This window comes from Penicillium alfredii (genome assembly GCF_028826965.1).
Source record: "Penicillium alfredii strain IBT 34128 chromosome Unknown utg000011l_segment0_segment0, whole genome shotgun sequence".
Classification (NCBI taxonomy): domain Eukaryota; kingdom Fungi; phylum Ascomycota; class Eurotiomycetes; order Eurotiales; family Aspergillaceae; genus Penicillium; species Penicillium alfredii.
Genome location: NW_026622708.1, coordinates 378,267 through 395,558, shown reverse-complemented (window position 1 = coordinate 395,558; position 17,292 = coordinate 378,267). Strand labels below are relative to the sequence as shown.

Genomic DNA, 17,292 nt, shown 5'->3' with positions numbered 1-17,292 from the left:
TCTTGCTTCTTTCTTTTTCTTTTTCGTTTCCCTCTCAACCCCGCCTCTAGGGCCTTATTGAGGAAAAAAAAACCGTCAAAATGGTCAAGTAAGTCATCTCCGATCATCGAAGACGAGGGCCTTTCAGTCAAGAACAGTACAGCTAACAATCTTTTCTACAGCTTCACCATCGAAGAGGTTCGTACTTGCATCGAATTCCATCGTGTTTGCTCGTGGTGGAGGGGCTGACCGCCCCTCCCACCCCTCCACGGGCGGTACGGCTTTTTTTTGTGTGCAGCCCACTAACACCGATTAGATCCGGTCTCTGATGGACCGCCGGGCTAACATCCGGAACATGTCCGTCATTGCTCACGGTAAGCAAATTCCTTGATTCTGAAGGCGACTTGGAAAACCTCTTGCTTTTATTCTTATTTTTTTATTGTTCATTTTTGCTGACGATCGGATTTGTTTCTAGTCGATCACGGCAAGTCGACCCTCTCCGACTCCCTGGTCCAGCGTGCCGGTATCATTTCGGCCGCCAAGGCTGGTGAGGCCCGGTTCATGGACACTCGTCCCGACGAGCAGGACCGCTGCATTACCATCAAGTCCACGGCCATTTCCTTGTACGCCAAGTTCCCCGACCCCGAGGACCTGAAGGAGATCCCCCAGGCCGTCGATGGCCAGGGAGTTCTTGATCAACCTGATCGATTCGCCCGGTCACGTTGACTTCTCGTCTGAGGTCACGGCCGCTCTCCGTGTCACCGACGGTGCCCTGGTCGTCGTCGACTGTGTGTCGGGTGTCTGTGTCCAGACCGAGACCGTCCTGCGTCAGGCCCTGACCGAGCGTATCAAGCCGGTTCTGTGTATCAACAAGGTTGACCGTGCTCTGCTCGAGCTCCAGGTCTCCAAGGAGGACCTGTACCAGTCCTTCTCGCGTACCATTGAGTCCGTCAACGTCATCATCGCCACCTACTTCGACAAGGCTCTCGGTGATGTCCAGGTCTACCCCGACCGCGGCACCATTGCGTTCGGTTCCGGTCTCCACGGCTGGGCTTTCACTGTCCGCCAATTCGCCGTCAAGTACGCCAAGAAGTTCGGTGTTGACCGCAAGAAGATGCTTGAGCGTCTGTGGGGTGACAACTACTTCAACCCCAAGACCAAGAAGTGGACCAACCGTGGTGAGGCTGATGGCAAGCCCCTGGAGCGTGCCTTCAACCAGTTCATCCTGGACCCCATCTTCAAGATCTTCGCCGCCGTCAACCACAACAAGCGTGAGGAGATCACCACACTTTTGCAAAAGCTCGAGGTCAACCTGGCCAACGACGAGAAGGACCTCGAGGGCAAGGCCCTCCTCAAGCTCGTCATGCGCAAGTTCTTGCCCGCTGCCGACGCTCTGCTGGAGATGATTTGTATTCACCTGCCCTCTCCCGTTACTGCCCAGAAGTACCGTGCCGAGACTCTGTACGAGGGTCCCTCCGACGATGCCGCTTGCGTTGGTATCCGCGACTGTGACCCCAAGGCTGCTCTCATGCTGTACGTCTCCAAGATGGTGCCGACCTCCGACAAGGGCCGCTTCTACGCCTTCGGTCGTGTCTACTCCGGTACCGTCCGCTCCGGCATCAAGGTCCGCATCCAGGGCCCCCACTACACCCCTGGCAAGAAGGAGGACCTGTTCATCAAGGCCATCCAGCGTACCATTCTCATGATGGGTCGCTTCGTCGAGCCCATCGAGGATGTCCCCGCCGGTAACATCGTCGGTCTGGTCGGTATTGACCAGTTCCTGCTCAAGTCGGGTACACTGACCACCGACGACACTGCCCACAACCTCAAGGTCATGAAGTTCTCCGTCTCGCCCGTCGTGCAGCGCTCCGTTGAGGTCAAGAACGCCCAGGACCTGCCCAAGCTGGTCGAGGGTCTCAAGCGTCTGTCCAAGTCCGACCCCTGTGTCCTGACCTTCATCTCCGAGTCCGGTGAGCACGTTGTCGCCGGTGCCGGTGAGCTGCACCTGGAGATCTGTCTGAAGGATCTTGAGGACGACCACGCTGGTGTGCCCCTGCGCATCTCCGACCCCGTCGTGCCCTACCGTGAGACTGTTACCGGCGAGTCCAGCATGACTGCCCTGTCCAAGTCGCCCAACAAGCACAACCGTATCTACCTCAACGCCCAGCCCATCGACGAGGAGGTCTCGCTTGCCATCGAGAACGGCAAGATCACCCCCCGTGACGACTTCAAGGCTCGTGCCCGTCTCCTGGCCGACGAGTACGGCTGGGATGTCACCGACGCCCGTAAGATCTGGTGTTTCGGTCCCGACACCAACGGCCCCAACCTGCTGGTTGACCAGACCAAGGCTGTGCAGTACTTGAACGAAATCAAGGACTCGGTTGTCTCCGGTTTCCAGTGGGCCACCCGCGAGGGTCCCGTTGCCGAGGAGCCCCTGCGCTCGGTTCGCTTCAACATCCTGGATGTTACCCTGCACGCTGATGCTATCCACCGTGGTGGTGGTCAGATCATCCCCACTGCTCGTCGTGTCCTGTACGCCGCCGCCATGCTGGCTGAGCCCGGTCTCCTCGAGCCCATCTTCAACGTCGAGATACAGGTACCCGAGCAGGCCATGGGTGGTATCTACGGTGTGCTTACCCGCCGCCGTGGTCACGTCTACGCTGAGGAACAGCGTCCCGGTACTCCTCTGTTCAACGTCAAGGCTTACCTGCCCGTCAACGAGTCGTTCGGTTTCCCTGCCGATCTGCGTTCCGCCACCGGTGGTCAGGCCTTCCCCCAGTCGGTCTTCGACCACTGGGCCATCCTTCCTGGTGGCTCGCCTCTTGACCCCACCAGCTCGCCTGGTCAGGTTGTTACCACGATGCGTAAGCGCAAGGGTCTCAAGGAGCAGGTCCCTGGCTACGAGAACGTAAGTGATGTCTCTTTGTTGGATTTTAGCTATATTTCCTTTGCTAACCTATTCTCCGCAGTACTACGACAAGCTGTAAAAATCTTCACGGCCGGTCAGATTGCGCTTCTGCCAGTCATGCGTGGAATCTTTTTTTATGAGATTGATGAATGCAATACAACTTCCCGGTTCAAACAAAATTCCATTCTCGCGACATGTCGGGATGGCTACTGTCATTGCCGTCTTTAGAAAATGGGCGAGGAGCATCGAGGGTTATCCAGGGCACCTTCGCCTCGGTCCATCCATTTGCTTTGTTTCCATAGTTGCTTTGACGGATTTCTGCTGGTTTTCTTTATTTGCTGTTGTCTAGTTATACCAGTTTGGACATGAAAATAAACATGGTATGCTAGACTACAGAGGGGCCTGAATGTAGTTCCTGATTGTAGACCTCGTAAGGACATGTAGTTGGACGCAAATCGAGTCTGATTTTGCTCGTTCTGCAGTCTCGGCAGACGTTGCGCACGTGACCACATCGCGCGCCCTCGCGTTTTCCATCGCCTCTGAGCTCTGGAACATCCCACGTCCACGTTCTCCATGGCCAGGGGCCAATGCGTTTCCTTGTAAACTTGCTTTGATTGACAGTCTTTGAACTTTGCGCTCGTACCGGTCTCTTTGTCAACCATTGCTGACAACGAATTCCCGAGCTCCTGCAGCCTCGCTGTCGACAACGGAACCCTGCGGCCACTTGTGCCTACGATCAACCCCCTCCTAACTTGTGCAATTTGGGTGATCTACGGGTTTTTTCGATAAAACTTTACAATGCAGTTTACGGAAGAGGAAGCTTCCGACGTGAAAAAATGGGTGGTGAAGAAACTGGAGGACATGTGAGTGCACGAGGAACACGAGCTTGATCTGCCGGGGCCGAGAAAACTTCTCCCAGAGTGCTAACTTGGGTCTGCGCTGCGCTTTTAGCTCCGATGCGGACTCGGATGTTCTTGCCGACTACGTGCTCGCTCTCATCAGATCTGATGCGCCGGACGAAGAAATCAGGCAAAATTCAGTGGACAACCTACTGGACTTTTTGCGAGAGCGTACGTGGGAGTCTTCTACCGTCCTCTGCCGAGTCTATGATTTTATTGACGACGCATTCTAGACACAAACCCCTTCGTCGATGAGCTTTTTGCGACTTTTGGCCCAAAAAAAATCCGCCCCTGCACCCCCAGCTCTGCCACAGACCCAGCCTCAACCTCCTCATAATTTCCCCCAGTCCATGCCCGGCCCTGAGGCACAGCACCCATTCAATGCACCCACAGGCCCAAGAGGCGCCTTTGGCGCGTCTCCTAGCGGGACCTCGTTTGGGCCAGGCGCAGGACCGGACGGTCCTGGGTTCAACAGCCGAAAGCGCACGTACAACGAGGGTTTCCAAAGCGAGCAAGAGCGCGGGGACGGTGTACCTCAAAATCGCGCTTTCAAGACTCCGCGACGGGGGCGTGGAGGTGGTCGCGGTGACTGGATGGGCCGAGACGGCCCTCACGCGCAACCCGGTCACCAGTTTCCTCCGCAACAGGCTGGCGGCTTCCCCATGATGCCGGGGTTCCCGCCGTTTGATCAGAACGATCCCATGGCGGCTATGATGGCTATGCAGGGTATGCAGGGTATGGGGTTCCCGCAGATGCCTGGAATGCCTCCCATGCTTGGAATGCCTGGTGCTCCGGGCCAACCGGGGGTCGATAAGAGCAACCAGCGTTGTCCGTTTTATGATGCTCAAGGGATTTGCTATTTGGGAGATGCTTGTCCGTACCAGCATGGCGAGGCCGGGGCCTCAAAAGATGATGGTAAGAGACTTGATGAATGGCGAGAGGGAAGTTTGTTAATCTTGGCGGCAGAATATGACCCGAGGACTGCGGTGTTCCCGATGGATTCGCAACGAGGGGACGGTGATGTCTCTATGCGTGGCAGTGATCGTGGCCGTGGTCGTGGCCGTGGTCGCGGCGGGTTTAGCGGGCGAGGACGCGGCCGGTCCGATTTCTCATCTGCGGGCCCCAATGAGGACCGGTCGATTACGACGATTGTGGTTGAGCAGATCCCCGATGACAAATTCTCAGAAGAGGCGGTGCGCGAGTTCTTTTCGCAGTTCGGCAACATTACCGAAATATCGTTGCAGCCGTACAAGAAACTGGCTCTGGTTAAATACGACAGCTATGTCGAGGCCAAGCAGGCGTGGTCCAGCCCCAAGGTGATCTTTGATAATCGCTTCGTGAAGGTCTACTGGTACAAGCCGAACCGCAAGGACGAGAAGAACGGCGATGCCCAGCCCGAGGCTCCTGCGTTCAACCAGGAAGAATTCGAAAAGCAGCAAGAAGAAGCCCAGAAGGCGCACGAGGAAAAGCTGAAGAGGCGCCAGGAAACCGAAGAGGCCAAGCACGCCCTGGAGCGCCAGCGCGATGAGCTCTTCAAGAAGCAGCAGGAAGAAAAAACGCGTCTACTACAGCGAATTGGGGGAACCACTGAGCCGAGTAACGACACTAGCGCTATGGATGTCACCGGTGACGATGCCAACGAAAATGTTAGCGACGAGACGAAGAAGCTCCGTGTCCAACTGGCTACTCTCGAGGCCGAGGCTAAGAGTATGGGTCTCGATCCCGCCGGTGCCGACACTGGCCGTGGTGGCTACCGTGGTCGGGGCGGTTACCGCGGCCGAGGCGGGTTCCGTGGGCGGGGTGGCTATGATGTCTCGTACCGCGGGGGCTATCGTGGCCGGGGCGGGTTCGCTCCCCGGGGACGGGGTGGAGTGCTTCGTCTGGATAACCGACCTCGACGAGTGGCGGTGTCGGGTGTGACTTTGCACTCGGACAAGGACGAGGCACTGCGGCAACATTTGATTGTAAGTTCTTTTTCTCCGCTCAACAAACGTAACCCGCGTATATTAACCTGGAATAACTAGGGCATCGGCGAGTACCACTCCATCGAGCCAAACCCCGAGGCGCCCGACTCAGTCGTGGTCGCCTTCAAAGAGCGCTACCAGGCGGAGAAGTTCATGTTTGGATCATGGAATATCCCATCCGTGGGCGATGTGCAACTCACCTGGATGGCCAATCCGCCTCTGCCTGTCCCAACCGCTACATCTACAGACTCGAAAACTGGACTGGTGGAGGATGAGCCGGATACGGCGATGGAGTCGGCACCAGCGGTGTCCCAGGCGCCACCCCGTAAAGAGGCGCATGATATGGACTACGACGTTGCCGAGGATGATAGCTGGGGCGCGGAGTGATTCCCTTTTCTTGCTTTGTTCCATGTCTTACTAGTGCCGTGTCCATAGGCTGCATCTTTACGCTCTATTTCGAGGCCCGGGGATAAATGCCTGGGCCTGTGTTTTCTCGCACACCACGTTCCCATTCTATAGATAGGCGTAGGTATTCTCTAAATATTTAATACTTGGGAGACTGTATGCGGCATCAGATGTTCTGAGGGATCAACTCGATCGAGTACCCATCCTGAGCCGTCAGCCCTGGTTCTACACCCAACAAGCGCATAAAACGAGACGAAACCAAGGAGAAAAGCACAAACTCACCGGATCTGCCACCATGGCAAATTTCTCAAAGAACCACGCATAGTTTGTATGAATCTCTCCCCGGCCAACCCCCCTCTCTTCCTCCCACCGAGACAGGCCCGCTGTCTCGCGCGAGCACATCCCTAAATCCTTCAGTATAGGCACGCCCGCTGCACGCAGCCGCTCCAGGGCATCTCGAATATCGGGTACAGTGAACCCTAGATGGGCAAAGCCCAGATGCGGCGGCTGGTTACCATTCGAGATATGGATTTGGTTCTCCCCACCTCCTCCTTCCCCTTTCTCTGCGTCTTCTGCGTCTCCTGCCTCTGCATCTACTTGCGCCTGACTCTTACTATCTGGTTGTTGTGAATATACTCTTTCCGTACCATGCACATGATACAACTCCAGTAACCCACTCGTGCGCGTCAGAGCAGGGATCTCGCTCGTCGTCCGCGCCCACTCTTCGACATCGCTCGTATTAGGCGGCGGGTGGCCCAGATAGTAGATCGTGAAGGGCCCTGCGTTCATGCTGAACACCATGCGCATGCCCAGCAGCTCTATGTAGAAGCGCAGGGACCGTGCCGGGTCCTTGATACGCAGGGCTAGGTGGTTGAGGCGGTAGTTGCTTGTTGGCGGGGTTGGCGGGGCGTTGAGGCTTTTTGGGCCGCCTGGTTGGAAGACGCCTGGGTCGGGGGGCATTTTGTTGTTGCTTGGTTTGGTTGGGTTTTATGATTGTGATTATGGGTGTCTCGTTCTTGGGAGTAGGCTTGTGCGGGTTGGTTGAATGTAGTGAGTGGCTTCTTGGATGGTGTGGGGATGCACTGGTTCTTGGGGATGCGATTATTCACTACGAAACTCGGTGCACTCCCTCGGTGTATAATGGGTTGAATCCCAGGTATAGAGGCTGAATTGCCGAAATATTGTTTGATTTCTCCTTGTTTTGCATAGATTTCTGTTGTCAATCTATCTGTCGAATTCAACGGACATCAACTGCCGAAACGTGGTCTGCCCTACACCTCGGCCCAAACCACCGACACTACAAACAAGGTACTCCTTTAGTGTGTCCACCGTTTGACAGAATTTGGAACTCCAGTTGTTTCAAGGAGCCCTCACCACCCTGCATCCGATCCCAGCAACGTTTGCATTAGTCCCGGGTGGCTTGCCCTTTACGCAGTTAGTGTCGGGGGACCCTCACGTTCGAACTACATCAACTTTTCCACAAAGTCACCCACGCTGAGGATCTTGGGGAGTGGGAATCTCGGGGTATAAAATGGCCATGACAACCCCGTCTAATTGATCCTTCAGCTTCCATCATCACTCTTTGCTTCTCTTCGAAACAAAAGCCAGGTCTTTTCCACTCTTTTCTTTCTGTCAAGATGAATCTCCGTCTTTCGACCCTTGCCCTTGCCGGTGCCGTGGCTGCCAGCCCTGCCGACCTCCAGGACCGTCAATGTCTGCACTGCTTTTGTCTTTCATAACATTTCTTCTATAACGTCCTTGCATTCACTCGAAAAATCCATTTTCTGACACCGCAATCCTATCTTATAGTATCTGGCGGAAACGAGTTGCGCGATGGCGACTGCAAGCCCATCACCTTCATCTTTGCCCGTGCCTCCACCGAGCAGGGTCTTATGGTATATTCTCACCTCTCAACACTTCATTCCTGCTTATGTTGTCAGCATATATTAACCATTAATATGAAAATAGGGTGCCTCAACCGGCCCTGCCGTTTGCAATGACCTGAAACAGGCCAAGTCCGGTAAGGTCGCCTGCCAGGGCGTTGGCCCCAAGTACACGGCCGACCTGCAATCGAACGCACTGCCCCAGGGTACCTCGCCCGAGGCAATCAGCGAAGCCCAGGATCTGTTCAAGCAGGCTGCGAGCAAGTGTCCGGAGACGCAGATTGTTGCGGGTGGATATAGGTATGTTCAGGGTTACTACTCCAAAGAAACAACTGGAGAGAAAAAGGAATGCTAATATTTATTTCAACCAAATAGCCAAGGCACAGCCGTCATGGACGGCTCGATCTCGAAACTCGACGACAATCTCAAGGACAAGATCAAGGGCGTTGTCTTGTTCGGCTACACGCGCAACGCCCAGGAGCACGGTCAGATCGCCAACTTCCCCAAGGACAAGACCAAGATCTACTGCACGCAGGGCGATATGGTGTGCGATGGCACGCTGATTGTTGCTGCGCCGCATTTCTCGTATATTGCTGACACGGGCGATGCGAGCAAGTTCCTGCTGTCTAAGCTGAGTGACTCTTAAGGATGTCGATGGATGAATGGTCTTTGCTCATTCACGGAGATGGAGCCATTTACCTTGACTGATGGATGTTTTGGGTTGAGTCTTTGTTTGTTTATCTCGGCCTCCACGAGTAGCGGCCTGGCGCTGCTGATGGCTGTTGTGGATGATCTATGTTTTATATGAGTGATGTACTGAACCAAGTCTTGGATTGATTTATAAGTCTTATATCTGTGTCGATGTTCCACATCGGATCAAGGAAAGCTCGAATCGCAGAACCACGCAGCAAGAAACTACATGTGATCTTTACTCAACTGAGCATCTCTACATCTTCTCGATAACGGGCGGGACCTTCATCACGCCGAAGGCGCAGGAGTCGAATAGGTACCCTTGACAGTGGAGGCACTGCAGTGCAGGGGCACAGCGAGCACCGCAAAAGAACCCCAGGGTGGTTAGAATCAAAGCAGTTAAAAGACGTGAAGGGTGAAAAGATTGAAGGGGCTAAGTAAGAGTGGCCAACTCAGCCTCTAGTGTTGCATATTAGCACTTATAGATTCCATCAAAGGAAGTCGGACTAAAAGAATTACCAACATACTATCTTAGAAATATCCAAATATACAGCATCACAATCCTTCGTGTCTGGGGTGTTAGTTCCCCAGCCCGGCTTCCCCACGAGGCGCGGGAGACCCCCAAGCCCTAACGCGTTGTAAGAAGACAACGCAAAGGCTATGCCCGGCTGACCATGGGAAGTGGGAGCCACATGTTTCCTTCAATTCTTTTGAATACTACCTAGAAATATCTCAAGCTGACTCGGCCGTCTCTGTCAGGATTTCAATTCTAGGGCTAATGCCTGATGCTTGGCCCAACGAGGCTAGTCTTTGGTGCCCAAATACCCAAATCCGAGTTTCTGTCCACAGTTATCCAGCTAGCTGCCCTTTCACTTCTCTGTATAGGTATAAATAACTTTAAACGTTCATAAATATTATTCCAATAGTCATACTAGCGTCTAACATGTTCACTTCGTTATTGGTGGAACTGACCCCAGGACAATAACGCCAGCTGAAATGCACTATAGTTCTGGGCGCGCGCAGCCTTGTCCAGTTCTCACTGTCAGATCTCCCCATCATTTCACTTGGCTGGAATCCTAATTCCAATAGCTTGCAGTTGCTATTCATTCACAGCTCATCCTGGAACAGGCGTTTTTGTAATTGCCCACCCGAGCCGATCATGCCACCGCAGGTGAGGTATGTCCCCGTAAAGTTGATTGCTTTGTCTATAATCTGGTGTCAGAATTAATATACTGGTAAGCTAAAAAATCATACCTAAGTCAACTTCTCCAGAGCAATGGGTCGCTGTGCACTTCAATGTGGCTCGTTTCTTTTTCTCAACCAAAACTTGGCAGTCGCTTTTCGCACAGGATTGCATAGCGTTGCCACTATTCCTCGATCAGCATCCTATTACTCTGTGGGGTAAGGTAAAAAGTCTCGAAGAATTGGAAAAGGGAACTCACTTCTTAGCCAAGGCGAGGTTGCCATCATAGTTGGCAACACACCAGTTTAGGCCGACGCTGAACTTCATGACTTCCGCACCCACATCACACTTCACCGAGAGCCAGCCATCGTTATTGAGCTCTCCTCCTGAACACAGTTTCGACAGAGGAACAAGGCCTTTACTTAGGCTCGAGTCAGCGTTGCAGCTCATCGCTTGAGTGGAGTCGATTGCCAACACAGAGGCAACGAGAAACGAAAGAACAAAAAAGAGATGCATTTTGATTGCCTGAAGATCGAACAAGTTCAATTGAAAAGTATATAACTTCGGAGTAAACCGACTCCAACCTGGGGAATTATCGTTTTATGGGGAAATGGAGAGAGAGCACATCCGGGGACTCCACGGCCCCCACGCCGAGTGCAGAAGCCACCGGCGACAAGATGCTACGTGCTATCGCGGTGGAACAAGCGTGCCGACGCCACAGGGAGAGTTAGGATCCTGGTGTCATCTCACCCTTGCGCACTAAGCCCAGATAGTGCTATTGCGAGTCAGGACGTTGCAGCGGCGAAGTCCTGGCCATGCCGAGTGTTTGGTGGCTGATCGTGTTTGGGATGGATGAGTCTAGGAACACGCTGGTGATTGGGAGAATCAGTCCGTTCTTGGAGCAGTCCTTCATCTTCGGTTACATTTTCCAAATTGAAACAACGCCTCTTCGCCTGCGGTTAGAGGACTAGTGGTCTTGGGGCCCCCGTGAGAGGCCATGGAGCAACAGGCTCAGGCACGATGGGATTTACCTACCGAACATCCCCCATGGGGCGAGTCGATGGGGGCATCCTCGCGTTTTGGGACTATAAGTCTTGCTGGTCCCTCCTCTAAAGACTGTTGTTCCCCACACATATCTCTCGGTTCTCTGTTTGCAATCAGTGTTTCCCTGCGTCTTTCAACATGCGAGCACCTCTTCTTCTGGTGCTAACCACCTTGCTGGGTTCGTTGATCATCTTCCCTTCTTTATGCCTGATCTTCCGAGGTTTACTATATATCCCGCTAACATCAACGTATTAGCCCTGCGCACGGATGCCGTCCCCCATTCCAATGCCTTCACGAAACGGAGTCTGATGCTGCACCGGCGGCACCGGGCTCTCAATGGACGAGATCACAGTCTCATCCGACGAGAAAACGTTGGGGAGAAATACTCAGATTTCTGTGATGACCGAAACCTCAACAAATTCCAATGGCAGAAGAAGGGCATGGGGGCACAGCTGAAGTTGGAGTAAGAAGTGTCCCTTACAATCTTTTGCTAGTCTCCCTGTCTAATCGCGTTCCACACTTTCTATGGAAAATAGATCCAACCTCTTTTATGCTGATTCGGCATGTGGCGATGGTCCATATGGCGCATTCGGAACCCATAGCTTCTTTCGATCCATGGCAGAGCAAGTTCCAGGCTACAAAGGGAAATATGATTGCCACGAGTATGTCTTATTACCTCCTGGTTTTTCATTTTATTTCTTCCTGGGGCACATTCATCTGATGTTATTTTGGTGGCTAATTCATCCATGCAGAGACGACTGTGACATGCAATTGAATACTTGCGACACAAATGGCGATGACGGCATGTGGTTGTTCTTTATGAGAGCCATCTCCAATTACGCCAATTGGATCCACCGAGTACGGACTGGCATTACCGATGGGACTTCCACAGCCAGCGATGAGCTCAGTGTGATGGTGAACAAGTTCAGCTCGAAGCCCAAGGATACACCAGTGAGTAACAATTCACTGGGACATTTCAGAAAAAAACATATACTTATGCCTATCAATTTCTGCAGAATGCCATGCTGGCAGCCTTGATCATTACTTCGGCCATTTTGGGGGGTTTTTCTGCTGTTCTGGGCCCAGTGAGTCCCCTGTGGTCTGTCAGCATTGCACTGGCTGGGGGCTTTGGGGGCCTCGGGGTTGGTATAATCAACACTGCTAAGACGAACGGAGGTGCCATGTAAGATTCGTGGTCTAATTCTTCTTATTCTATTGCGATCGTGACATTACTTACGCACCCTTTCTGAGCAATATAGGCTCGTCCAGGAACAGCTCGATCGAGATGCCAACCTCACTGAGCGCGTCATTAAAGCTCATGATGGGATCATGGATGCGTTAAACGAATGGAGCACGACTCTTCTAGAGAATCCGCCCGTCCCAGAAAACAACCCGTACACCAACACATGGTATTCAAATAGCGACAAAAGTCTACCACACATTCTCAACGACGGCGACTTCGCCGATACCCCGGGATCCACCATCTCCGACGACGTCTCCAAGACGATGCGCAAGCACTTCCGGCCCGGGGCGCTGGCATACATCTGGAGCCGCGAGAACGCCTTTATTGTCAAAATTTCCCGTAAGGTCGAGGGCAAGCCCCCCTGTGACTTTGATCTCTCGAATTGGGGTATCGACGAGGTTTACTGCGATGGCGGCACGGCATATTTCTTCACCACGCCGTTTGACACCTCTAATCTGTCCAAGCGGACGATGGATGCTCCCGCCGGGTACAAATCGCTGAGTGACTATGACATGACGCCGGATATTTTGATCAGGTCTTCTATCGTGGCCCAGGCGAGTTCCGGCTACTTTAAGCAGTGGACTCTCGAGGAATCCTTGGATTTCTTCAGCACTGAGACTGATATGCCCATTGAGATGTTCAATGCGCCAATCTGCGACCTGGACAAGGTGAAGAATTGGGATAATAACAAGGGGATGGGATATTCTTATAAAAACGTGGGTTTAATCTTGTCTTTCTTTCGTTTCCTTGTTCTTGTTGCGGAAACTGGAATTTGCTAATCTTCTCCTTTTATAGACTGAGCTTCGACAGAATATCAAGTTCTGCGTGGATCAAAAGGATCAGAACGGGGTTAAGTGGCCCTACCAATGGAACAAATTCCTGTGGTAGCTTGAACGACTGTACACATGGATGAAGCGAATATCAATTTTACGGTGGAATTTCGTTTTTGTCAATGTCAATGTGTAGGAATGAGAATTATACATTGTGCGAGTAGGATTCCTCTTCAGAATATCAAACCGTTGCGAGCGAATCCTAAGGTTAGGGATCACCTATCGAACCCGGTCATCATGACATAGCCGATCTACAATCTCCCCCAAACCCAACGTATACACATCTTATCCAGAGCGTCTTTTCCTTGAATGTTGGGAATCACTAGACAAATGCCCCCCAGGAAAATTTACTCCGCCGAGCTAGGCCTCAACCTCGATTCAGGCCGGGAAGAAGAATCCTTCAAATGGTTCCTGGCATGCCTCCTCTTCGGCAAGCCCATTCAACAAGACATCGCCCGACGCGCATTCCACGAGCTGACCGATTCCGGCATTACATCTCCAACTGCACTGCTAGACACCGGCTGGCAGGGCCTGGTCGAGATCCTGGACCGGGCGCATTACGTGCGCTATGATTTCTCGACTGCGTCCAAACTACTTGACGTGGCGCAGGGGGTTAATGATAAATATGGCTCCTTTGGAGATCTTTTGCGTCAGGCGGGGTCGACGAAGAGGTTGTCTGGGTCGTTGAGGGAACTTAAGGGGGTTGGACCGAAGACGGTGGATATCTTTTTACGTGATATGTCGCCTGCGCTGCAGAAAAGTTGGGGGTATGAGTGTTGAAATGTGGAAAATCATGCTGAATATATGATGAAGGCTATGGAAACACAGAAGAACTCGTTTATAGGCCACTTGAATCAGTGGCTAGATAATATCCCAACCCTGCTGGCCGATATTTACACCTCAACCTCTGGTCCATATGCAGAACTACGTCCAAGCGCCGGGACACGTGTTTTGCATGAACCGCAAAAGGTTCCCCAGTAGGCCCCATCCGATGCCTGTATAAGGTGTGCAAGGCGCCCACTTTCCGGACTTTGCTGGTAACCAGTGCCCGGTTAGTCGCACACCTGGCGGTGTCTTACCTGCTAAGCTCCATTCCACGTAACCTGGACACGTGCTTGGTATTGTTTCCTCTCTAACATCCTGGACACGAGATGGACCAGAACGTCACGAACAGTCTCGTCCGCCATGATACGCCGATGTCCGACCCTGTCAATCGTACTCTGGAAAATGCAGTGTCACCGGATCCAGCCCAGAAGGACCGTCAGCAGGTCATTCCACGAAGACTGGAACTCCATTGATGACTTCTTTAATTACACAAGGGGTCGTTTTGTGTCCGACGAAGAACACCAACTAGCTGTTTCTCTCCTAGAATTATTATCGATCTGCTTCTTCTCTCTAATGCTCTCCCGCTAGTTGTTCCTTCCCTTGTGTTCTGTTAGTTGGTTTGTTGTTTATTTGGGATATTGGAAAGATTGTTCTGGGATAGAAGAAAATCGTGATGTTGGTACAAGTGTTGGAGCTCTCTTGAATGGTTGGCGGATAGCCCTAAGTAGACGACGCACGGAAAATGACTCATTCGATCTGCAGCACCTTGTCCACGGGAATCTCTCGTATTGCCCTTGGCCGAGGTAGACAGGGCCAGGTGGGGCTTGCAATGAAAATAGTACATGCCTTTTTCTTTCCTCGCAACTAATTCTGGATCGAGGAGCTGAAGATGGCTCATCACAGCCAGTAGTCTATGCAACTATTCTGGGGGATACCTATCTTCCTCGAACGAAAAACGCTCATAAATGGGTGAATTAATTGCTGAATTTTAGACATTATGGTCATGTCTGCTCTAATAAATCCGCATAGCTATTCAACGACCGCCCGATCAGGTTCACCATCTCCCAAATATAATCTGCGGTAAACAAACGCGCCCACAGCCGAGTCACGGCCGCACTCAGCCGTGTATTCCTGGCCAGCAGCCACTCACGCGAGACCCCATACTGCACTTCCATGACCATCTCCAAGACAAAGTCCCGCAGTCGGGTTTCCTGGGCGGACAGCGCCGGCTCCGGGTTGGGCACAGTAACAGCCTCGAGCCACTTGGCCAGCAGCACGGCACACTCCAGCGAGCACAGCGCGTGCTGGTTGGACCACAGTGCGACCTGTGAGTGGGCCACAAAGCCGATGCCGAGCTTGACCGGCGTGCTGAGTGCGTGGGCGCAGTGAAGCGCCGCGCGTGTTAGTCTATCCCCGCGGCGCACGGTCAGATTGTCCTTTAGACTCGATGCGATCTGCACCGGGTCCCAGGTCTGTAGCTGCCGCGTAGACCCGCAGTCAGCGTTCAGTCGGATGTATGCGAGACGGAGAAGAGCGGCTGATGTAAACGACAGTGGGCCATGCGGGCTCAGTGGATCGATCGAGGATTCTTGGTTGCGTTCCCAGCACTGGCACCAACGTTCTAGAGCCTGCTCGATCGCCACAATCTCCGAGGTGCTTGTGCTAGCTGACGGACTACCAAATCGGTTACGTCGGGAGACAGGCAACCGGCCTGCCTTGGTCATCAGCCAAATGTCCTGCAAAATTGTGTGAATGAGCACGTAGCCGCCGAGCGAGGAGAGGCGTTCCATGCCGCTGCTGGGCGCGAACAACGCCGCAAGGGCATCCTGAACTTTAGGCTCGCCAGGACTCTTGTTGCGCTCGGCCTGCCAGAGATCGGCCCCGGGTGCCTGCCACTCTTTCTCGGTGCAAGGAAGGTCGAGGGAGAGTTCTTCAGCGAGAATGACGGGAGGTAGATCGAAAACGATAGTATGGATGTTGAAAAAGCAAAACACGATTAGTTTGGTACGTTTTACGCACTCCCACCGGATCCAGCTGGTCCATGAACCATCACGTTCTGGCAGCCGGTTCAGCCCTCCTTTTCGCACAAGCGTTTCCATCAAACTCCGCATTGACAGTGCCTCGTGATACGGGGGTTGTTGATGAACCATGACGAGACCGACGTGAGAAATAACAAAGCTAGAACTGTTTCAAAAGTATCGATATCATCAGCCGCATTGACCGAGGGCATCTTTCCCGACTGAAACTGTCTTCGAACGTGCTCTAATGTGACAGGCTTGGCGATCTGATATAGGCGCATGCTGGTGTCGGGCTCGCGACAATACCGTGCACCAAGTGCCGCCATCGAAAGAAATAGGGGTAATGTCATCGAGTCGACGTCCAATGTCGGGATGTGTACGACTGGGTAGTGGTCGTGGTATCCTGTGAGATACCCTGTGAGGCATCGGGATAGGGCATGTCGAGAAGGGAGAGACAGATCCGGTACTACATTGGCATATTCTGATAAGAGGTTCAGGATCTTTTCTCGGCATTGGGCAGTGACCGGCACAAATCCCGTTGGTTGTCGAGCCTTGGGGGTGGTTTGGTACCCCTCCGGTTGAAGGGAAGGGAGCTGTGCTCCATGCCGAGGGAGCACCGAGCTGGAAGGAGTCGAGGTTGTCTCCGTCGGTGGCCCGCGGTCTGAGGATTGTTCATAATCGGGAATTGGAGAAAAGGGTAGCGGCGGAAACAAGGGAAGGGGCTGATATGCCGGCGAGAAAGGGTGGCTCGGCAAGGGAACACTGTCCAAAAACGAGGTGAAGTCGTTTGCCTCGTAGGAATGTGCCGGGATATCGCCTAGAGAATATCCAAATTCCGGAGTGGTCGGTCCTGCCGATGGAGTATCGCTGGGCAGCGGAGTGCCGATCATGGGCGTTCGATGTACGGTCGACAGCGGCGGAAACTGCTCCCTACTCCCCGGGGGTGTGTGATGATTGGAGTGGGCGTGGTTAGTCACCACAGCTGCTAGGGTATCTAAGCCATCAGGGATTGGATGAGCGGGCGAAGGCGACTGCGTCAAATGGCTCGCGGGGCTGGCCGCAGGGTTATGGGCGAGACGTTCATGGCGTGCCAATAGGTCTCTAGATTATTTGTCATGTCAGGTGGGATTTTCATCGCCCTTGCGCATCGGGGACGTACTTGCGCGTGAAGGCCTTGGTGCATTGGACGCAGGAAAACGGCTTCTCCTTGGTGTCTATAGGGATTAGTCGCGGCCGCCTCGGGAATACCTGAATCGACTTTACTCACGGGATCTGTCATGGCGTTGGAGATGCTCCAGACGAGCGAATGAGCGGGAACATCGCTGGCACTGGTATGGCCTGGTGTTCAGCATGGCGTGACGTTGAAAGAGAGCGGGGAGACCAGGCGCAACTCCGGGACCTCGGCCATGGCTCCATGACGT

General features: G+C 53.2%; 9 protein-coding genes across 9 annotated transcripts; 6 read left to right on the top strand and 3 right to left on the bottom strand.

Annotated features, from left to right (window-relative positions):
• Positions 1 to 80: 80 nt before the first annotated feature.
• On the top strand, positions 81 to 2,966 carry NUU61_008581 (elongation factor 2; the record flags this gene model as incomplete). The annotated part of the gene is made up of 6 exons (XM_056659106.1): positions 81 to 88; positions 162 to 177; positions 296 to 353; positions 455 to 602; positions 649 to 2,887; positions 2,949 to 2,966. 6 exons carry the CDS (start codon positions 81 to 83, stop codon positions 2,964 to 2,966), a joined length of 2,487 nt encoding a protein of 828 aa, XP_056507399.1.
• Positions 2,967 to 3,685: 719 nt separating this feature from the next.
• NUU61_008580 (CCCH zinc finger and RRM domain protein) lies at positions 3,686 to 6,137 on the top strand (the record flags this gene model as incomplete). Its single annotated transcript, XM_056659105.1, has 4 exons — positions 3,686 to 3,750; positions 3,839 to 3,957; positions 4,090 to 5,750; positions 5,811 to 6,137. 4 exons carry the CDS (start codon positions 3,686 to 3,688, stop codon positions 6,135 to 6,137), a joined length of 2,172 nt encoding a protein of 723 aa, XP_056507398.1.
• Positions 6,138 to 6,321: 184 nt separating this feature from the next.
• Positions 6,322 to 7,115, bottom strand: NUU61_008579 (putative lactoylglutathione lyase (Glo1); the record flags this gene model as incomplete). The annotated part of the gene is made up of 2 exons (XM_056659104.1): positions 6,322 to 6,360; positions 6,438 to 7,115. The coding sequence occupies 2 exons, from the start codon at positions 7,113 to 7,115 to the stop codon at positions 6,322 to 6,324; spliced, it is 717 nt and encodes a 238-aa protein (XP_056507397.1).
• Positions 7,116 to 7,792: 677 nt separating this feature from the next.
• Positions 7,793 to 8,684, top strand: NUU61_008578 (cutinase family protein; the record flags this gene model as incomplete). The annotated part of the gene is made up of 4 exons (XM_056659103.1): positions 7,793 to 7,868; positions 7,965 to 8,050; positions 8,124 to 8,338; positions 8,414 to 8,684. The coding sequence occupies 4 exons, from the start codon at positions 7,793 to 7,795 to the stop codon at positions 8,682 to 8,684; spliced, it is 648 nt and encodes a 215-aa protein (XP_056507396.1).
• A 1,151-nt stretch (positions 8,685 to 9,835) lies between these two features.
• On the bottom strand, positions 9,836 to 10,427 carry NUU61_008577 (uncharacterized protein; the record flags this gene model as incomplete). The annotated part of the gene is made up of 3 exons (XM_056659102.1): positions 9,836 to 9,933; positions 9,983 to 10,095; positions 10,171 to 10,427. 3 exons carry the CDS (start codon positions 10,425 to 10,427, stop codon positions 9,836 to 9,838), a joined length of 468 nt encoding a protein of 155 aa, XP_056507395.1.
• A 731-nt stretch (positions 10,428 to 11,158) lies between these two features.
• On the top strand, positions 11,159 to 11,422 carry NUU61_008576 (uncharacterized protein; the record flags this gene model as incomplete). The annotated part of the gene is made up of 1 exon (XM_056659101.1): positions 11,159 to 11,422. The coding sequence occupies one exon, from the start codon at positions 11,159 to 11,161 to the stop codon at positions 11,420 to 11,422; it is 264 nt and encodes an 87-aa protein (XP_056507394.1).
• An 862-nt stretch (positions 11,423 to 12,284) lies between these two features.
• NUU61_008575 (uncharacterized protein) lies at positions 12,285 to 13,086 on the top strand (the record flags this gene model as incomplete). The annotated part of the gene is made up of 2 exons (XM_056659100.1): positions 12,285 to 12,914; positions 12,994 to 13,086. 2 exons carry the CDS (start codon positions 12,285 to 12,287, stop codon positions 13,084 to 13,086), a joined length of 723 nt encoding a protein of 240 aa, XP_056507393.1.
• Positions 13,087 to 13,358: 272 nt separating this feature from the next.
• On the top strand, positions 13,359 to 13,808 carry NUU61_008574 (uncharacterized protein; the record flags this gene model as incomplete). Its single annotated transcript, XM_056659099.1, has 1 exon — positions 13,359 to 13,808. The coding sequence occupies one exon, from the start codon at positions 13,359 to 13,361 to the stop codon at positions 13,806 to 13,808; it is 450 nt and encodes a 149-aa protein (XP_056507392.1).
• A 1,046-nt stretch (positions 13,809 to 14,854) lies between these two features.
• NUU61_008573 (transcription factor domain-containing protein) lies at positions 14,855 to 17,223 on the bottom strand (the record flags this gene model as incomplete). Its single annotated transcript, XM_056659098.1, has 4 exons — positions 14,855 to 15,930; positions 15,984 to 16,972; positions 17,031 to 17,085; positions 17,139 to 17,223. 4 exons carry the CDS (start codon positions 17,221 to 17,223, stop codon positions 14,855 to 14,857), a joined length of 2,205 nt encoding a protein of 734 aa, XP_056507391.1.
• Between the last annotated feature and the right edge of the window lie 69 nt (positions 17,224 to 17,292).